Source organism: Peromyscus leucopus, chromosome 8b (genome assembly GCF_004664715.2).
Source record: "Peromyscus leucopus breed LL Stock chromosome 8b, UCI_PerLeu_2.1, whole genome shotgun sequence".
NCBI lineage: Eukaryota > Metazoa > Chordata > Mammalia > Rodentia > Cricetidae > Peromyscus > Peromyscus leucopus.
The window spans coordinates 86,493,857-86,514,756 of NC_051086.1; the positions used below are offsets into that span (position 1 = coordinate 86,493,857).

A 20,900-nucleotide genomic window follows, 5' to 3' on the forward strand; every position below is an offset into this window, starting at 1 on the left:
TGGAGGCTGGATTGCAGATCAAGTCAGAGTTCTCCAGAGAACTACGCTGGACTGCACCTCATCTCTCCTGGATCCTATAATCGACCCCTTATTGGTTGTAAGTTACCCCTGAAATAAACCTCTTTTAATTACCAGATAAACCACGTGGAATTGCCTCATTAACTGCTGCTCTACCCTGCTTCTCCTTCCCAGTGCTGGAATGACAAGTGAGCCATTGTGCACGGCTTAGGACACCTTTCTCAGCACAATAGCTTTATTCTAACTAGCTAGTCTATGGTTTTGTAATTAAAATATATTTCTTTCATAAAATGGTGATGAGAATAAATGAGGTTGTTTGTTTGTTTTGTTTTTTGAGACAGGGTTTCCCTGTGTAGCTTTGCGCCTTTCCTGGACTAGCTCTGTAGACCAGGCTGGCCTCAAACTCACAGAGATCCGCCTGCCTCTGCCTCCCGAGTCCTGGGATTAAAGGCATGCCCACCACTGCTCGGCAAACGAGGTATTTTTTTTTTAAAAAAAAAAACGCCCTTGGGGCTGGGAGATGGCTTGGTGGCACCTGTGCAGCAAGCCTGAGGCCCTGAGTTCAGATCCCCAGAACTTATGTAAAAGTTGAATGCACAGCATGAGCATCTGCAGTCCCTGGGCTCCTATAGGAGATTAGAGGTAGGGATGGGAGAATTCCCCCTGGGGCCGGCTAGCCGAGCATCCACAGGAGCAGAACCACAGAGTCAGACTAGGTGGGAGGCAGGGACACAGGAGCTGTTTGTCTTGTGACCTCCACATAGTTGCGGCGGCACACATCTGCATCCACACACATAAATGTACATGCACATTCACACGTACAAACATGTCATTCACACACCAAAAACACATTTAAATATTTAGAAGATGTTTGAAGAGAATGATGGTAGATACCAACCAAACCACAAGTCTGTGCTTGGCAAACTATATAATAGGCCTGCAGCTCTAGCCTTCCTTTGGGGGCTTGTGCATTGCAGTTCCCAGGCTGTGACCTTTCCTTTAAGTTCTGCCTGGGATACTCCTCACTTATTACCTGCTCACCATCCCTCCTCACTCAAGGTCTGTGTGTGGAGGTTGACAGCCCAGCCTGGTTGGAGCCAAGACTTCTAGCCAGAACTCTGCTTGCGCCATGATGGGCAGAAGAGGCTCTTCTGGGTGGGAAGATGGTTGTTCTCAGTTCACTTGGAGTCATTTGCATTGTTCTAAGTGGCACCTCTAGAGGACTTTTGTTCAGGTGCCAGACAAGTTCCAAAGCAAGGAGACGGTGGCCACAGCTACCGCAGCGAGGCAGAGGCCAGGGCACGCCATTCTCCTCGGGAGGCGTGTGGTGGGTGTGTAAAGAGGGGAGAGTTGTGAGGAGTCAAGAACTCTTCAGGGCTGGCAGGCTGGCTCACTGCTCGGTTGCCAGGCTGACGACCTGGGGCCTGCATGGTGAAGCAAAGGACCAGCTTCTATAGGTTGTCTTCTGACCTCTGCGTGTGCATTGTGCAATGTGCACCCCCCCCACACCATACAAAAATAAGGAAAGGTAATAATTTTTTAATCCTCCAAGAAGCCAGGCATACACACATCTGCAGTCCCAGGACTTCAGAGAACGAGACAGGAGGCTCACAGCAGGGTTAGGCTGGCCTGGTCTACATAGGGAGACCTAATATCAAAACACAACAGACTCGCGATGTCTGTCTGTCTGTCTGTCAGTGTATTTGCTGAGATGACAGGCAGAGACCCTACAGCCAGTCTATAGCTTGTTGAGTATTGAACCCAGGGCTCCATGCACGGTAGGTGAGCACATTACCAACTGAGTGACATCCCCAGACCAGTTAAGATTTTAAAACAGTGTCTAAGTAGTAACCTTGTCTCCTCGGTAGCCTTAGGATCTACACCTGAGCCCCTGTCCTGGGGAGACATTTTTGGTGTCCCAGTGCTTGGGGGCTAGGCCTTGAATCACATGCGCCCAGGGTCTCTGAGCTGTAGGAGTAGACGGGTCCAGTGGGTTCCAGTGCCGGCCCCTTGGGAAGAGCAGGAAAGACTGAGGGTCCCACAGGGACCATGGGGACAAGCTGAAGGTGATTCCCTGAGCTTCAGCCATTGCCTGTGGCTTCCTGGGTAAGGGAGATTGGGGGTGAGGTCAAGGAAGCCTTCAAATCAAAGGTTTTCTCCTAATATCAGCACTCAAGGCAGAAGGCAACGGCCAAGACCAGCGTGAAGAGAAGTAGGAAACATGGTGGCAGGAGAGTCCAGAGCACGGAGAGGCGAAACTCTGGACTCAGAACAAAGGCTGTTGCCTGGCTGTGACCTTGGAAAGTCAGCTGGTCTAGCCAACTCATGGCTACCTCATCTTGTAGATTGTGGTGGTTTAAAAGAAAATAGCCCTGAAAGGGAGTGGCACTATTAGGAGGTGTGGTCTTGTTGGAGGAAGTGTGTCACTGTGGGGCAGGCTGTGAGGTCTCTTTTGCTCAAGCTTCCCTCAGTGTGACTGTCAAGATGTAGACTCTCAGCTCCAGCACCATGTCTGCCTGCACACCGCCCTGCTCACCATCATGATGATAATGGACTGAACCTCTGAAACTATAATCGAGCCACTCCAATAAATAAATGTTTTCTTTATAAGAATTGCCGTGGTCATGGTGTCTCTTCACAGCAATAAAAGCCCTAACTAAGACAGAAGTTGGTACCAGAGACTGCGGTACTGCTGTGCTAGGCCTGACCATGATTTTGTTTGGAATAATGTGGACTTTAGGACTGTGGATTAGAAAAGCAGTTGAATGTTTTAAGTGCTACTTAATGGGCCATACTAATGGGAGCATGGGAGACAGTGGTGTTGCGTGAGATTTGATGAAGTGTGGGGGGCTCACTCAAGAGGTTTCAGAGGAGAAGAATTATAATATGTTGCCTAGAGATCATTCTTGTGATATTTTGGAGAAGAAAATGGCCACATTTGCCCTTGTCTGTAGAGTCTGCCTGAGGTTAAAGTGAAGAGTTTTGTATTAATTCCAAAATTTTGAGGAGAAAAAGAGCACCAGGAAGTGGAATGGAGCTAAATTCTATGTTCAAGGAGATAAGCAGATTAAGAACTGGAACAGAGGGAGTAGTTACCTCAGGGCAAGATCCCACCCAGCTAAATTTCCAACGTGTGAAAAGGAACTAAAGAAAAACTTAGAGCCAGATATGGTGGGGCACACCTTTAATCCCAGCACTGGGAAGGCAGAGGCTGACAGATCTCTGAATTCGAGGCCAGCCTTGTCTACAGAACAAGTTTCAGGACAGCCAAGCTTAGGCAGTGAAGGACAGAAAGCTGGTGAAGATGTAATTGAACAAGGGGGCATGTTCCAGCCCCAGCAAGCAGCAGAACTTGGCAGCTTCAGGCACACGGTTTTGGCTTTAGAGTTAAGGAGAGAAGAAACAGGTTATGAAATTTGCCTCCATGCCTAAAGAAAGTCACTGAGGCCAGGTGTGGTGATATTTTATTTGTGCTCTAACAAATAAAGCTTGTCTAGAGATGTCAGGCAATCCTAGCATTCAGGAGGCAGAGATTCATCCAGATCTCTGTGAGTTCAAGGCCACAATGGGAAGAGAGTCAGGGGTGGTGGCACATGCCTTTAATCCCAGCACTAGTTAACCATAAAGGTCTGGAGGTCTGTACAGACAGACAGGAAGTAAGATGGCAGGGCACAGAAAGGTATATAGGCGTGAGTATATAGGAAGTAGCTCTCTCTTGGGCTGAGGATTTCCTATCGGTAAGAACTTGTGGCTGGCTTGTTCTATTCCTCTGATCTCTCAACTTTCACTCCAATATCTGGCTCTGTTTTTTTTTTTTTTTTTTTTTAATAAGACTGTTTAGCAATTCATGTTATCGCCAGGCATGTATCAGGGGTGTTCCTGATAGGGAGGCCATTGCGCGAAGCTGTGAAGTTGAAGCCTGGATTGCTTTGGAGAACCCAAGATGTTAGAGATTCCAGAGTCATGGGATATCTGCCGAGAAGAGCTGCCAACAGGGAGTGGAACCAGCCCAAGAGAAGTGTGCTGCAGTCAACAAAGCTGAAAGGAGTTGGAGATCTGAAGAGCGTTTTGACATCAGACATAAAGATGTAGAGCTCAGAGTTTGCCCAGCTGGTTTTTGGTCTTGCTTTTGTCCAGTATTTCCTCCCTTCCCTGCATTTTGGAATGGTAATGTATATTCTGTGCTATTATATGTTGGAATATATTATATTATCTGTTTTTTTATTTTTATTTTTACAGAGGATTGCAGTTAAGAGATTGCCATGTATCTCAGAAGAGACTTTGGACTTTGAAACAAGTTTAAGACTGTTACAGACTACAGGGACTTTTGAAGTTAGACTGAATGCATTTTTTTTTTTTTTTTTTTTTTTTTTTTTGCATTATGATTTGGCTATAAGCCTTTGGGGGCCAGGGTGTAGAATGTGGTGGTTTGAAAGAAAATGGCCCTGAAAGGGAGTGGCACTATTAGGAGGTGCGGGCTTGTTGGAGGAAGTGTGTCACTGTGGGGGCGGGCTTTGAGGTCTCTTTTGCTCAAGTTTCCCTCAGTGTGACAGTCAGTTGACTTCCTGTTGTCTGCAAGATGTAGACTCTCAGCTCCAGCACCATGTCTGCCTGCACGCTGCCCTTCTTCTTTCCCCGAATTCTCTCTGCCCTGAAAATCCTGCCTAGCCATCGGCCAATCAGCTTTTAATTAACAATGAGAGCAATACTTCTTCACAATGTACAAAAGGATTATTCCACAGCAAGCAGAGGCAGAGGGGCAGGGCAGATGTACTTATCCATTCCTGCTTCGGGGCCTTTGTCCCTCCTCAGCTCTTCCCTGGAACTCCCTTCCCCAGGTTCCCATGGCCTGCAGCCTTCCTGTGCCCTCAGACAGTCATCTCAGCACTGGCTCAGCGCTGGCTGCCTCTGCTCTTTGCTTTCTGCCTGTTGCCTGCTTTATTACCTTTTCATAATGTTTGCTGTGTTGAAACATGACACCTAAGCCTCATACGATTAGGTTGGTGTATAGACATCTATCCACCTGCACATGAATGTGTCTGTGTGTGGAATTTGTTAGTTCACTTTTCCACTTCATTGGAGTTACATGAAAGCAAGGTCCTTGTCTGTCTTTATTAGCACAGTCTCTCCAGGGCCGAGAACAATGCCTGGCACACAGCACATGTCCAGTAAACCCATCTTAGAAGGAAGGAGGAAGAAGAGAGGGAAGGAGGAAGAGAACCGGGAAAAGGAGGGAGGGGAACCATGAAGAAAATGACACCTAAAAGCGTGGTCCCCAGCGCTGCCACACTGAAGGACAAGGTGTAGACGGACTCCCTGGTGGGCAGACAGACAGGGAGAAGGGCCATGGCTCAGTAATAAAGTTGGTGAACTTCCAAGATGGCCGGCTTCTTCCTCACCCCCGACCTGAGACAAAAGCCTGGCAGCTTCAAACAAAGGCTTGTGGGCTTCTTCTCCCTCCATCAGGCCGCCTGCTGATGGACCGGCTCAGCAAGTTCAAGGCTGGGTGAGGACATGTTTACACAACAGTTGTGGCCAATCAGCAACTCGTCTGTCTTCTGACTGACCAATCCTAGCTTAGGGGAGGAAGTCTCTTCCCAGCCCTGGAGGGAGACTGGGTTTTCTGGCTTCCAGAGTACCCCTCTGCTTGAAGGTCTTTTTCTCTGAGTGGTTGCTGTGTGCATGTGTGTCCTCACCCCCAATAAATGCTTTTCTTCAACTGCTGACGCTCTCTGTCTGCTCCTGTTTGCAGGTTCGAGATTTCCCCCTGCTTTTGAGTTCTTTAACTGGCAGAGAACATGAACCTCATCAAGACCCCTAGCCTTTAAGGAGACCACTGCCTGCACAAGGCTGGTTCCCTAGCCAGCTGGTGTCCTGTTCCCTCAGGGTCTAGCAGAGGGAAAGTCAATCTGTCATACCTCACTGCTTCTCCACATCTGGGTTCAGTAGCTACAGCCCTCTGCTTGTCTGAATCTTATTTTCTCAGATGAACCCGCCTTGGGATCAACCAGGGGTGGGGTAACCACTCAGTCTTTGATGTCCCCGGCCCCTGAGTGTCCCCTTAGTGTCCCCGAGGTAACTCACTGTCTTCACTGTGGCTAGTGCCCTGCTCCATGGCACTAGTTCCAATGGATGCTCTGACCGTTCCTGGGTCTCTAGGACTTCTTGGTCACCTCCAGTGCCCATGCATCTGGAAGATAAACTTTTCTTCCAGAGTGATTCATGGTTCTATTTTTAACTTTATCACAGTCGCCATCACATACCATACACAGTTCCCGAGGGCCTGAGGATGCTGCTGCCTGAGTCTGAGGATGGTGTAGATGGGGCCTGAGGATGCTGCTGTCTGGGCCGAGAGCTGGCCAGGGGACATTGCAGGGCAGGGCCCAGTTTTCAGAGCGGAGACAAATTTGTTTGGCTCAGGCATGTGGATTTTCGCATCCCTCTTGACATTCCTCTGGATTCTAGGGACATTCCTCTGGATTCTAGGGACTTGGGAGCTAGGCCTACACTGGACTTCCTGGAAAAATGACCACAAAATTAACAACTACCTTTAAAATAAAAACAGGAGACCTGGTTACATTCGAGGAACGATTAGGATATATTCATGCTAAATTCTTAAAATAGAAATTTAACTGGGAATCCTGACTATCCCCTCAGCTTTCTGAGCCAGGTAACCCCAGGGGGGCATGGGAGGCAAAATCCATCAGGTGGGAGTGGGTCTCCTCTCTGGCACCCTGGTTATGAGACCAGGATCCGTCGTGTCTGGTGCTCTTTCTGCTCCTTAACGCGTTTGCTCGGAGCCCCGAGCTGTCCCTAACACACTGAGTCTGGGGGAGTCGAATCTCTAGCCCCTCCCATACTGCCACACTGGTGGTCAGGAAATGCCTTTGGAAGCAGTGAGCTTGGGGACGTGAAGGAATGAATTTAGGGATGATCCAGGAAAGACCATTCCAAGGAGAAATCAACACTGTGTGTGTGTGAGAAACCACGAGGTCCGCAGAGCAGCCGATGCCAAGGGAGGATTTCTGTAGACAAACATCCTCAGCTTCCAAGCCTGGACCACATGTGACGGTGGCCCGAGAAAGGGAAGTGGGGGGTCTGTTCCTCTGCCCACTACAAGCCGCAGATGCACACTGCTCGGGCTTTGGAGGCAGGGATTCCTGCACCAGGACAGGGGGAAAGGTGGTTCGGAGGTCCCCCATTCTGAGCTGGGAACTTGGGCAGCTGGACCAGGCTGAAATTCAGTGTTTGAAAGCACTGTGATGTGCTCCCCCATTCTTTAAAGTGGGGTACATGGACCCTTACAGCTGAGTCTCTATAAGCTGGGGCAGAGGTCTTTCCCTCTCTTAATATTACATCTCACTTTCGGCAGGCCCTGAGGACACTTGTGTGTGTGTGTGTGTGTGTGTGTGTGTGTGTGTGTGTGTATGTGTCCCACCCCCACACCCCTTCTAGAGCCCTACTACAGGACTATTGGGGACAAGAACCCTTAGGGTCCCATGAGTCCCCAGCAAGAGTCTCCCCAGGCTTTGGGAGACACTGAAAGCCCTTGCACTGTAGCCAGGGAACTCAGCACTTGAACAAGATCCCATCCTGCCAAATCTGTCCCTCCTTTTCCTCCCAGAAGCCCCAATATACCCACCAAACAATGAGAAATGGCTCAGCTCCATCTTTAGTTTATAAGCACACCAAGGAAGCTGCTGCTTACCATAACATGTCCATTAGCTTCCTCCAGATTAAAGCTACCTTAGCACAATTCCGGCCCTTGGCGCTATCTCAACCATACACTAGACAGCATGCTCACTTATGAGGGTTCCCCCTCTAGAAGGCCCCCACCCAATTCTGGCTTCGGCCCGTGGGAAGCTCCCAGTGTGCTGAGGAGCTCCAAGGACTGCCTTCCTTGGGGGAGGGCAGGTGAGAGAGGTCAGTCCCACAGTCAAAGATGCTTTGCCTCACGGGAAAATACCCCATTGCTCCCCCATTCTTGGACCCATGGTGAGTCTGGCCAGGCATCCAACAGGAAAGAACCTTTTGTTCCCAGCTTGTAGGAAGTCTGAGCTGGGCTCTTATCTACCCATAGCACTTCCTGCATAGGGGGCCAGGATCCGCAGCCCAAGCTCCCAGCCTCGGCCTTGGCAACCTCCTTAAGTACAGACCTTGGCAACAGGTCTAGGCCTTAAATGAGAAGTTGGAAGAACCGTATCTATCCTTAGATTGGCGTCTCTCCCCTCGTGTGTGTGTGTGTATGTGTGTGTGTGTGTGTGTGTGTGTGTGTGTCCGTCTGTCCTGGAGTGGAAAAAGAGGGAGGCAAACTATCAACAACAGTGTCTGCGTGGCGGGTGTGCAGAGGCGGGAAGGACAGGGTTATTCCCAGCCTTCCAGTAAAGTGCAAAGTGCCATCTCCGCCCACGGGGGCTGGGAGAGGCGACCCCGGGGTTCCCGGAGCTGAGCTTGGGCCCAGGCGGGGCCTGACACCTAGCGGCTGCCCGAGCTCAGAAGAGAGCGTAGAGGCTAGAGACCGGGAACCGGGGCGCCGAACCCGCACCGCCAACCCTCTCCTCCCCACGCTGGTCCCGAGCCGGCTTCCAAGCTGCCGGAACCCGGGTCGCGAGTGCGGGTCGGTGTGCCGGCGCCTGGCGGTACTTCCGGCGCAGGTGACCGTCGCCTCCCAGTGCGCGTTACCGCCGCCCCGCCGCCGCCCCGTTACCATGGCGACGCCGTCTCGCCGAGGCCCGCGGAACCGGCAGAGCGGCCGGGCGCGCGGCACGGGGACGCGCGCAGGCCTGGCGGCGGCGGGACGAGGTAGGCGACAGGGCGCCGAGGTCCACGCGGAGGGGCGGCGGGGACTGCGGCCAGGCGACGCGGGGCTTCGAGCCGCTCTCCCGCGCGCACCTGCCCGCCCCGGCCCGGGCGCCTCCCCGCCTGTCCCCTGCAGTGGCCCCGCGAGGCGGCGGCCTGACGTGGGAGTTCCTGCTGCTGGGAACCGGGAAAGGCGGCCTGGGGACCGCGGGCCGCGTCTCTGCGGGAGTTAGAATGGGGACCCTGTGACTATAGTCAAAATAAAGTGGGTGGGAGTGGACCCATCTGCGTCTGCCACGACCGTTCTTAGCCGAACCCTCCACTGTCCCGGCGCCTGGCTCCTGCGCTCAGGTGCGGGCCAGGTAGATCCTTTCTTCTGAATCCCGCCGTCCTCGGGTGGGATTAAGAGTTCCTAGACTGGCAGATAGCCAGGCTTCATGCTTTGGCCTTGGAGCTGACGCAGGTGCTGAACTTCTCGGAGGAAGGGATCTGCTGTCGCCTTTGACATCTCCGAGTGGTGGCCTGGCCACCTCCCCTTTCCGGTCACTTCTCTTACCCCTACCCCCTTTCCCGAGCTGCATCACAAGTCACTGAAGGGACTTTGTGGACTCTGGCTTCCCTTTTGGTTGCCATTCTGTCTTGGCGATCTTGAGAGTTTTTAAAAACTCTTTAAGAAAAGTTCCATCTCTTGGATTCTGCCCTGCTCTTTTCATAGCAAAACAAAGCAATGCACAGCACCTCCCTTAAATACCTAGATTGCTCCCGGCACTCCGATCCAGGCGGAAAATATTGGAGCGCTCCAACCCCACCCCTTGTAGGAGGAGCTCCTGGAACCAGAAGTGGAATCGCCCACTGATGCCCTGCCACTGTCCCTGGGTGGGCAGAGCCCAGGCTTCTTGAACTCACAGAGATCTGAGTGCTGGGATTAAAGGCCACCATGCCAGGGTCCACTCTCCATTTTTGAATTAGCTGATAATGAATTAGAATACAAGTGGGAGTATAAAATTTCAGAGGTTAAAACTACCATCTGGGTCCTGTGTGGTGTCAAGTGGCTGCAATCCTAGCGTTTAGGAGGCTGATGCAGGCAGACTGCCAGTTTAAAGCTAGCCTGGGCTACAGAGGGAGATCCTGATTCAATGCCACTCCCCAGCAACAACAATTAAAAGCAGACTGACATTCTTCCACACTCTAGATGCTTCTGTTCCATAGGGGCATGGCGCTGTCCGGACCCTCTGGCTCTTTGGGGTACTATCCCCATGTGTCTGTTGCCGCCACTATGACCCACAGGTGATAGCATTTTTATTCAACTGCTGTTTGGCTGAGCGCTCACCAGGTGGCAGGCACCGTACGAAGCATTTGGGCATATTTTTCCCATTTCACTTTCCTGCTGTCCAGTAATACAGGCCTGCATGCCCCTCCTCCTTACAGTTGAGGAGGCCAGCTCGGAGAAGGGACACGGCCTTCCTGATGGTACACACAGCAGTTACCAGTGGGCACACTTTGAGTCTTGGACGTCTTTGTGACCCAGGCTGCACTGTAACTCTGAGATAGATGTGTTAGGTGCTTTGGCATGCAGGGGGCCCATCCTCCATAACAGTAAATAATGACATTTTCAGATTACATTGCTGTAAAGACAGCATACACATTGGATTAAAAATGAAACCATTTCAACCTTTAAAGTTCACCTTTTCCCTTCTGAAATGAAATAACCCCTTTGTTTTTAACCGCTGTGAGTTCTGGCGCAGACTCAAGGACCACTTTCTGCCTGGAGCATCCGGGGTGCCCCATGCAACAGCTCAGTTCCTTTCTGCCTTTCGTCCCACCACGTTTTAGGGGCTCACCCATCAGGAAAGGCTCCAGTCCCTGCCCCCACTGTAGTCTTTGGTAACTCAATTAAAGCCTGCAGCTGATAGGGAGGATGGTGGCCAAGCCAGGTTTCCTATTGCCCAGCCCCCCTCTGCTCTGCCTGCGCCTCCTGGGCTGTACAGCATGTGCAGTGTCTGGTACCAGTAATGAGGTTAGCCATGGTTGCCTTTTAATAAAACACACTGGGCCTGGAGAGGGAGCGTGATGTTCAGCACAGGCTAAGCCCTGCGGGTAACTGTGTCCCTGTGTGATTGCATTACGTGGGAGCCAGTCTGCAGGTGATGTGTAGAGATTGGGATGTATCTGCTTGACTGTCACGGTCCAGAGATCTGTCACCCCACCCTGAACTCTCAGAAAGGAAGGAGAGTAGCCATGTAAGGGGCCGCATGAGCCCCTGTGCCTTGCAAGACTCTAGCGTGAACCAAGTGTGATATTGTAGTTAGGAAGCTGAGGCAGGGGGATGTCAAGTTAGAAGCCAGCTTAGATTACATTGCGAGACCCTGTCTTGAAAGGAAGAAAAAGAAAGGAGGAGGGGAAGGGAGAGAGAACACAGGTCTGTGGGAGCTGAAGAAACCTGGGGTCAAGAGTGGCCATTCCAGGCTGAGGAGCCATGGTCTACGGTTCTGCCCTGGGTGGAGAGGCGAGGACAGCCAAGAGTGAGCGGCATCCACATTAGGAGGGAAGAGTAGGGTGTCCTCACCGTTGGGGTGACCGGGCACCATGATGCAAATGTACATGCTTACAGGGGAACAACTTACAGCCCCTTTCAAGCTTGCAGATGCCACAGGCTGAGCAGCTCTGTCCAGAGCCTTGGGGGCTTCTGCCCTAAGCACAGAGAACTGTTAGCTGTACTGAAGTGAGCTGCAGCCAGGAACATTTTTACTGAAGGATTCCAGGAGGCACAGGACAACTCAACAATTTTTGTTTTTGAAACAGGATCTCCCTATGTAGCCTAGGCTGGCCCGGCACTTGGAATCCTCCTGCCGTAGCCCCTGAGTGCTGGGATTGCTGCTGCTTGCTGCTGCTTTATCTTTTCTGTAGCTCCCGATTTTGCACGTACAGCAAGCCTCCTGCATGCAAGCCGTGCCTGCCCGAATGGAGAGGTCCCGCTTGGCGAGTGAGCGACAGCCCTCTCAGGCCTCTGGCCTCACCTTGTAGCCTCACCCTCGCATCCAAAGCAGCCATGTTTCTGGAGGCCAGTCTGCCTCACTTTCTCCTCAGGCTGGCCTTCTTGCTCTCAGGACTGCTTGGCTGGGTGTCCTACCCGAGAGTAAATTGGAATTGAGACCTGGCTGCTCACTCACTCCCCTGAACCCCCCTTTCTCCTGCTCACACCCATTTTCTCCTGGGGAGCTGCGAGCAGTACCCGGGTTTGGTGCTGTGACAGTGAGTGGTGAGCAGGGACCAGGGAGCCTCCCTTATTCAACAGGGGCCACCAGAGCCTTGACTGGCTAAGTGTTTGGAAAGTGTGACAGTGTCACCCTAGTTACTACTGAGCATTAGAAAGTTCAGTGCTGGTGGAGAGACTTCGACCACTGGGGAGGAGACCCAGAAGAGTGTGCCCTTTGTCAAAGGATGGCGCCCTTTTCCTAGTCTGATGGGAAGGGCCATGCAGGGTTGCCTTGAGTTTTTAATACTCCCCCCCACCCCCAAACCCCCGCATCCTGTCTTGGGCAGTGCTGGGGATTGAATCCAGGGCCCTGAGTAGGCCCAGTCTGTGCGCTGTCATTGAGCCACATCCCAGCCCTCTTTGGCCCTTCGTGTAGCATCTGCTACTCCTTGTCTGGAGCCCCTGCTGGCAGGGCCCAAGTCTTTGCTGGGGAGTCCCAACATCTGCCAGCATCTAAGGAGCAGTAGTGAGCGGGACAGCTATTTGCTGGTGGTGACTTTGAGCATGGCCTCCACTGTCTTTGAGCCCTACTTTCCTGTCTGTTACACTTGGTGTGCTAACAGTACCGTCGAGCGGTAAATAGAGAGGGTAAAAGCGCCTGGCGCAGAGTGCGAGGCTCCCAGGCCGTCGGTCCCGCCCTCCTGATGCACACAGGTTCGCTTCACCCTGGGGTTGGGTGTGCCGGCAGCACTGGGGGCTCGCTTCACAGGGAATTCAGGACGCCATTTCCAGTGCGGGATGGTAAAGCCACCCTCCCACTCGTTACCTCATGAAGAGACCTTCCCTAGGGTCTCTGCCCATTTCGTGAGGAGACTGACTCGGGCAGAAGCAGCAGGCAGGGCCTGATGCTGCAGCCCAGATCTGCCCTTTGTATTGTATGGAGCGTGAGGAAGCTGGGGCAGGTCACCTGCTCCTGCTGCTCTTCCTCACTGGGAGCTAATCAGATTCCGCTGTGCTCCGGGCTCTGGGGAGCAGAATCTAATAAGGGAGGAGTGACCTGGAGAGGAGGCAGGACAAAGGACTGCAGGGGACAGCGTTCTCTGTTGGGTACCTGAGGAGTCTTGGAGGAGGGTGCAGTGAGTGACCTTCTTGTCCTCAAGGAGCGGGGCACTTCAGTAGAGAGCGTCGTGGGATTAAATCTAGAGCAGAGCCCAAGAGGGTAAGGAAGTTTTGGGGAGCCTTGAGGACTGAGGCGGGGCTGGAGCTGCACTTGGGGACAAAGTAGTGAGCAAGATGCCATTGCCCTGGAGTGAGTCTCCAGGGCAGTGTAGCCGCACGGAGCAGAGAGCAGGAAGTCGGGTCTCACCAGGAGAAGGCTACCAACAGCAGGTTGTATTGCTAACCCAGGGGAGCTGACGCCTCCTCTGTGTGGACCTGGCGGGAACACAGTGGGGCTGCAGAAGGACACATTAGGATCATGTGGCAGCAGCAGGCATTCCTCTGGCTGGCCAGGGCGATATGACTTAGGAGGGGAGGCATGTCCCAGTGTGTCAGGCAGACTGAAAACAGAGAGGCTTGTGTCATGAGTGGATAGGACAGCGGAGCTGGCTGAGAGAAAAGTGATGACTGAGATCTGGGAGCCCCTGAGCTGTGTAGCCTTCAGTGGACCCCCTGGGCAGGAGGAGGGCAGCCCATGGCTATCTGGGGACTTGAGAGGGCGTGGTTGTGATGGGAGAGGACACTGATCCTGGATGAGGCTGATGTGTCAGTGAGGTGGGAATCCGAGGGAAGACAGAATTGGCATAAGATTTTGCAGTCCATGTGTGGGGACAGACAGGAATAGCAGCAAGAGTTCCAGAAATAGGGGTTTACTCCTGGCTGGGGCTTCAAAAGAGTTCCCACACAGCAGGCATGACTTGGAAGAACATGTCAAGAATTTGAGGAAGAGGCCAGCCTGCTTCACACAAGTCTTTGAGTGGTGCCTATCCCATGAAAGCCGAGAGCCAGCCCCCCCTGTAAGTTCAGTCAGTAGGAGTTAGGGGCTCAGCCAGAGACAGAGACAAGGACAGTGCGGTGGCGTGAAGTTGTTAAACCGATGAGGCAGAAGTATGTTCACCTACATGAAAAGATGTACGTCACTACAGTAAGATGGGTTAGAAGATGCCATGTGCCTATTTCTATGAAAAATGTGTGTGTTTCTCACAAATGCATGTGGGGATGCTGGTGCCTGGCTTTGGTCTCTCACAGTGTCTTATTAACTGCCTTGTTCTTCTTTTCAAGTGCAGGAGTTGCTGTCCGAGAACTGGAGTTGGAGCTGGAGCTGACCCACTGGAGGAGCTGGCAGACCCAGCCCGGCCCAGCCAGAACACCAGCGCCGCTGGTGTTGGGGAACCTGCTGCCACAGCTTCTGTTGGCTGCTGCCACGCACCTCCTGGTACCCACTGCTGCTGGGTGGGGCCGTAAGCGGGAGTTCTGATGTCCCGCTGGGGGTGGCATGGGTGGTAGGTAGTCTTGTCCAGCCAGAGGAGGACCTTTGTGTACTCAGCCACTGCCAGCCCTGAGGCAAAGGGAACCGAGGCCAGAGCCAGCTTGCTCCCCTCCACCCTGTCTTCTCATGGAACATGGTGGAGGCAGGAGAAGATGCAGGGGAAGGGTTGAGAGCTGGCCTGGGGTTGGCCTGCATGCACAGAGCCTCTCAAGCGTCTCCTGGTCCAGGCGGTGCCTCCTTAGATAGTGACGTAGGGCTCTGTCCTCCTGCATAGATCATCGGCAGTTCAGTAGGGTGAATGGGAACACATGAGTTCTGCATGTGAGGCCACATTGCTGGGGCCTCTGGTGCTGGAAACCTCACCTGAGGGAGGACAGCAACCTCTCTCACCCTTGGTGTGGGCAGGAGCTGGAAGGGTCAGACTCGGGGTGAGGGTGGGGCTCCCAGGCTGGCCTGTGGTCTGGCACAGCAGGGGCAGACCACAGCTACACAGAACAAGGGGACCCTCTCTGGGGTGCCCTGGCTCTTAGGATCAGGGGTTGAGGCTTACAAATGAGCGACAGAGCAAGGCTTCCACTTCCCACCCGGGAAGGACCTTCCCACTCATCTGGAGAAAGGAGGGCAGGCGCCCGGCAGCTTGAGAGCATCTGCTGTGTCTCTGGTGTGTCCGTCAGTCCCACCCCAGAAAACCCAGGGCCTCGGGAAACTGCAATGACAAGGCAGGGATGGGGCCCATGCTGTCACCAGGACTCGGGGTGCTTTTAAACTTGTGCCCCCCTTTGTATGCGGAGCCCAGGTCAGGTTTTCTCTGTGGGAAGGCCTGGCCTCCTGCTGAGGTGTTCCTAGGATTTGGGGACTCTGCCCCGGATGTTGACAGGGGTCTTGGAGGTGGGAGGGCAAGTGTGCATAGCTTAGACCCGGGGTGGAGCAGGGGGCAGCTCGTACCTTCTGAAGGTTGTGGGAGGCTCCCTAGAGCTCTGTCTCTCCTGCAGCTGGGGTCTCGACATGGAGCACGGTGCCTCCTCCGTACCTGCTGCGTTGCCATACTACGTGGCCTTCTCCCAGCTGCTGGGCCTCACCGTGGTGGCTGTGACTGGTGCGTGGCTGGGTCTCTACCGAGGTGGCATTGCCTGGGAAGGCTCTCTGCAGTTTAACGTGCACCCGCTCTGCATGGTCATAGGCATGATCTTCCTGCAAGGAGATGGTGAGTCCCGGGGCTAGTCCAGGGAGCCCGTGGTTGGAGGGCCGCAGCTGCTCTCCAGCAGGCTTCATTGGTTCTGCGTCTGCCTTCAGCAGGGGGCAGCTCAGGGGCCACCGCTGCCTTCTAGAGCAGAGCCAGCCTGGGTTGTGAGCTATACTGTCTTCAGGGGCAGCTAGAAGTTGGGAAAGGTAGACACATGTGTACGCGTGCATTGTTGAATGGGGATGTGGCTGAGCTGGAGTGCCAGTCCTTGGGATGAGAGCCAGCAGGTGCTTGGCCTGAGTACCGCCTGCAGGGAGCTGGATTGGGGTGGGAGGAACCGGCAGCCACCTCCCAGCAGCAGGTCCTAGAGGCATCCAGGGGCCTGTCCTACCTCAGTAGCAGTGGGGACTAGGCAGGATCACATTACGCCTTGGACGCTGGGAGTCTGCCTGAGAAGAGCAGTGATTATCTATCCAGAAAGGCTCCTGAATCGCGCTCTTTGCTAATAGGTACACGAGGTCTGGCCCAGCACCTCAGTCTGACTGCACGATAAACCCTGAACCCCTGAATCAATGAGTTACAGGACACCTTGCAAGGCCCAGCGTCTCCCAGGCCTAGCAGTTGCCCTGAGTGGGTACTCAGGGCAGAGTCCTGCCTTTGCTGCCTCTGATGGTGGCAGGAAGTGTGGCATAGCATCCTTTCCTGGTCCTTGAGTGTGCACGGGCCAGAAAGACTCAGGGGCAACCTTGACCCAAACCAGGATGGGTGCGAGGTCCCTGTGCAGTCCTGTTCTCTCCTCCAGTTTCTTTCTGGCTGCCGGACCTTGGCAGGCTCTTGGTACAGATCTTTGTGTAGCCAGCCAGGCTTCCCTGTGTGTCCAGTACAGGCCTACACACTTAAAACCTTCTCTCACTTCCCACAAGCTCTGCTGGTGTACCGTGTCTTCAGAAAAGAAGCCAAACGCACGACCAAGATCCTGCATGGACTGCTCCATGTCGCTGCCTTCATCATCGCCCTGGTGGGTGAGTTCTTGGGCACAGCCTTTCTTCCTCCACCGCTGCTGCAGGATATACAGTCCCTACCCCAGGCTTCTTGGCCTTGTCCCACTCTCCTCCTCCCAGGCATCCCAGGCAGCGGCACTGGATCCTGGCCATCATCGGGATGGACCAAAGCCCAGAAGTTCTGGCTAGCAGTTTGCCCTGGGTTTCCCTTCCTCTCCCTTTTCCATGTTCAGCCCTGTCCTCAGATGGCCCCTGTCTCTGCTCCAGGCTTGGTGGCTGTGTTCGACTACCACAAGAAGAAGGGCTACGCTGACCTGTACAGCCTGCACGGCTGGTGTGGGATCACAGTCTTTATTCTGTACTTGGTGCAGGTGAGTCTGGCTCCGTCGAGGGCTCAGGTACGCCATAGAGGGGCCCGTTCTTCCAGGGTGCCATGTCCAGAGAAGAAGGAGCAGGTTAATAGAGTTGGATGTTGTTTTCAGAGGCTGAACTGGGTATACACCGAGGGCTGTAGAGGACAGGGCGCCCCAGACCCTTTGGGCGCCCCAGACCCTTTGCCCTACCCACTGACTGTACAAGTGTTGAGTCACATGCCTCAGGTTCCCGAATCCACGGGGTGATGAGCTGCTGTTGGAGGTCCAAGGCCTCAAGGCAAAAGGCTTCCAGTATTGGAGAGCAGGCCAGCTTCCCTCTAAGTGTTCCACGCTCCACTGCGGGCACGTGAGGGATGCAGGGGCTTTAGTGGCCTCCTGGTGGTCACAGCCAGCTCAGGGCTCAGTGGAATCCTCTCTTCTTTTAGTGGCTCATGGGTTTCAGCTTCTTCCTGTTCCCCGGAGCTTCGTTCTCTCTGCGGAGCCGTTATCGGCCCCAGCACGTCTTCTTCGGGGCCGCCATATTCCTCATTTCTGTGGGCACAGCCCTCCTGGGCCTGAAGGAGGCCTGCTCTTCAAACTCGGGTAAGTGTCCTGAAGAGGAAGGGTCCCAAGTGCCCTCTGCTTCACTGGGAGCCTCTTCTGAGCTGGCTTTTCTCTCTGGGAGGGTGGAAGGGTTGCCCCTGAGAAGCCTGAGGTATTTTTAAGGCCTGGGCTGCATTTGTCCTAACTGGGACCCTTGGTGGCTTCTCCCTTCACCATACCCTACAGGACCAAGTACAGCACGTTTGAACCTGAGGGGCTCCTGGCCAACGTGCTGGGCCTGCTGCTGGTCTGTTTTGGGGTGGTTGTGCTCTACATCTTGGCTCAAGCTGACTGGAAGCGGCCTTCCCAGGCTGAAGAGCAAGCCCTCTCCATGGACTTCAAGACGCTGACCGAGGGAGACAGCCCCAGTCCCCAGTGACGGCCTGGGGGGGTCCTCCCGGTTCTGTGGGTTCCCAGATGTCTTTCTGTTCCTCCCTGCAGAGCCTGAGTCTTTAGGTCCAGGAGTGCGGGGCAGCAATGTTAGTTTAGTGGGGTTCCATGTTTGGGGTTGTCCTCTGCTTTCCCTTTCTCGCTTGTGGCTTTTGATGCATCCTGTGAGCCCTGTGTAGGCCCTGCCTGTACCCGCTGTTGCCCTTTCACATGCAGAAAGCTTAGTCAGGGGTCCTGGGGGTCAAGCCTGGTCTTGATCCTTAGGGGGGCTCCACCCTCCAGGCAGCAGATGGCTGGGGCTGGGCCTGAGGAACTGGCATGGGAGGCCAAGACTGTTGCTTGTGTATTCAACCCAGGAGTCCCAGCAGCTCGGGAAGCACGTGTCCTTGGCAGTAGAGCAAGTGATATTATGTGTAAAGTATGCTGGTGTTCAGAATAAGGTCCCCCAGAAGAGCTGAGCATGTCCCGAAGGAGCCCTGCCATGTGGCTTGGCCACAGTCGCAGACCTTTCTGTTCTCTAATCCCTGAGCCTTAAATAGGCTTTTCAGGGAAGGGGCTGGGTGCTCAGAACGCAGGTTTGTACCCGCCCTGGTGGACGAGGGCAGACTGCTGGCCGCGAGGGGCTTCCTGACCTCCAGCTGCCCTGGCGGATCCTCCCTCCAACAGGGGCTGAGCCTGCCCAGGCTGGCCTGCAGAAGGAAACCAGGCCTCAGCCTGCTGTTTGTCTTGCTCTCCAGGGGGCTGCTGGGGTGCCCTAGCTTGGCTGAAGCTGGCTGGAGGATTACTGTCCTCCCACACCTGGCCGGGTCCATCTTCTGGGGACAATAGGACTGGAGTGGAGGAATGGGATTTGTCTCCTGTGGTGTGGCACGCAGCTTCAACCCCTACTGCCTGTTGTGGTGTTAGCTGAGTCACTGTTTGGCTTGAGTCTAGAAATAATGTGATTAGAGCATTGATCTCATGCTTCTTGGGCTTGGCAAAGGCTCGCTCTCTCCTCTCCAGGAGCCTCACGGTTTGTGACAGACACGCTTAACTTAACGGGAAACGAGCAGTTTCTGAACCTGACCATTTCTTTAGGTCAACAGGCTGGTCTTCTGTCAGATTTCTAGAACTATGCTTCAGGTGATGTCTCTTTCCCCAGCTGGGGTGGAGCCCCTCCCCCTGGGGCTGCCCATCACCCTGGCCATCTCTCCATCTCTCCAGTTGCAGGGATGATGAGGTTTCCCTCCCAGGTCAACGGCATCTGCTGCAAGGATAGGGATCTTATGGATTCTTTCATCAGCCGGCACACTCGTACAGCCAAATGTTTACATGTGGGAGACTGGTCCTTAGGTAGAGCACTGAGTGCCATCGTGAATCTCCCTTGCCAGACTACACAGAAAATTACAACTTCGAGAGCCTGTAAACTTGTCTTTTTGCCAAAGTGTGTGATGCATGACTAAGGACCAAAGAAGGCCTCTAGCAGATGTGTGCGGTTTCTTCTGTTTGCCTGTGGCCTGTCTCCTGTGACGTACAGAGTGTTGTTGGTGCAACAGATGAATCAATAAATGTCTACAGCAGACCACTTGCCTTCTGTTCTCATTTGCTGAGGCAAGACAAGGGTCCAAAGCTCTGAGCTGTCAGATTCATGACATTAGTTATACTAGGGATGAGAGAAATTGTCCCCAGGGTGGGTACAGCAGATAAAGTGACTGACAGGTTCTCAGCACAGGACTGACATGTCTCTGTGGTGGTGAGGTTTGGCCCCAGTGGAGGGGATCCTGAAGGGCTCTAGCAGGCCTGGGCATGGCAAACATGGCGCCCCCATTTTTTGTCTTACCTTTCTCCCCCATTCCCTCTTCCTTGCTAAACTGTAGATTCCATTCCTAAAGCCGGCACCAAGGTCTATTTCCATATTTGGTCACATCTTCCTCCTGAGGCTAACCACTAAAGTCTAGCCATCAAAGCATTGAAGTCCAGCATCTAATTAACATGCTCAGTCAAAACAAACCAACTCATCCTAACACAGGGTTTCCCCTGTACCTTTATAAACCGCCATTTGCTCATGGGCCATATGTAGGGAAAAGGGGCTGGCTAGAGAAACCCACCCTGAACCTGGAGCCCAGAATTAGGAAAGGATGGCTCAGATAAAGCCAGTGAGAGAAACACAGTTTAGCTCAGATCAGAGCCATCTCTGCCCTGTCCAACTGACTTGTGAAATCAACCAATCACAGAGCAGGAGTGAGCTGTTCTCTCCACCTTGGTAGAGGCAGCTACTCTCCTGGACTCCTCCTTCCCAAATAAACCTCTTTCTCAAAAGAGTATTGGGTGAAGACCTTCATTGACAGCTGAATAGAAGAACCTTGCTGGGACGTCCCATAGTGGATTGAACGAGAAAGAGATGGTAACACTGAGCCAGAGATTGTGGCTCTCCAGGAGAGGAGCAGGATTGCTGTGTCCCGCGGGGAAACCATCCCCCATCATACCATCATTCTAGGTATATCCTGGCCTTCCCGAAGAGTCAGGATACCCTTCCTTGCTGAAGCAGTCCAGGCCTGACTCTCCCGAGAAGTCAGAAAACCTTCCTTTCCACGGCTGGGCTGTTTCTTTGCAGTCTCAGCTATCAGAGCTGTGCTAAACAGCTCAGGTGTCCGGACACCTCAGGCAAGCTCTGCTAGGGTCAGATACTCGTCTGCCAGTTCTGCCATTACTGCTGTACTAAACAGCTCCAGGTGTCCGGGACACCTTCAGGGCAGAGCTCTTCTGAGTAGCTCTGACGTGTCCGGGATACCTCGCCCTCTAGGGCTGAACTGTCTCCTCCCAGTTTCAGCCATCAATTTACTTGCACCATATCTGTCTCCTCTCTATCCAAAGGCAGTCCTTTGTCCCT

At 53.5% G+C, this 20,900-nt stretch overlaps 1 protein-coding gene across 1 annotated transcript; it reads left to right on the top strand.

Annotated features, from left to right (window-relative positions):
* Positions 1 to 8,766: 8,766 nt before the first annotated feature.
* On the top strand, positions 8,767 to 19,592 carry LOC114690398 (cytochrome b561). Its single transcript, XM_028865164.2, is given in 8 exon segments — positions 8,767 to 8,820; positions 14,294 to 14,447; positions 15,494 to 15,705; positions 16,608 to 16,706; positions 16,953 to 17,056; positions 17,485 to 17,620; positions 17,623 to 17,641; positions 17,828 to 19,592. Coding segments are annotated over 6 exon segments (750 nt in total). The 5' UTR covers positions 8,767 to 8,820; positions 14,294 to 14,447; positions 15,494 to 15,506; the 3' UTR covers positions 18,021 to 19,592.
* Positions 19,593 to 20,900: the final 1,308 nt, after the last annotated feature.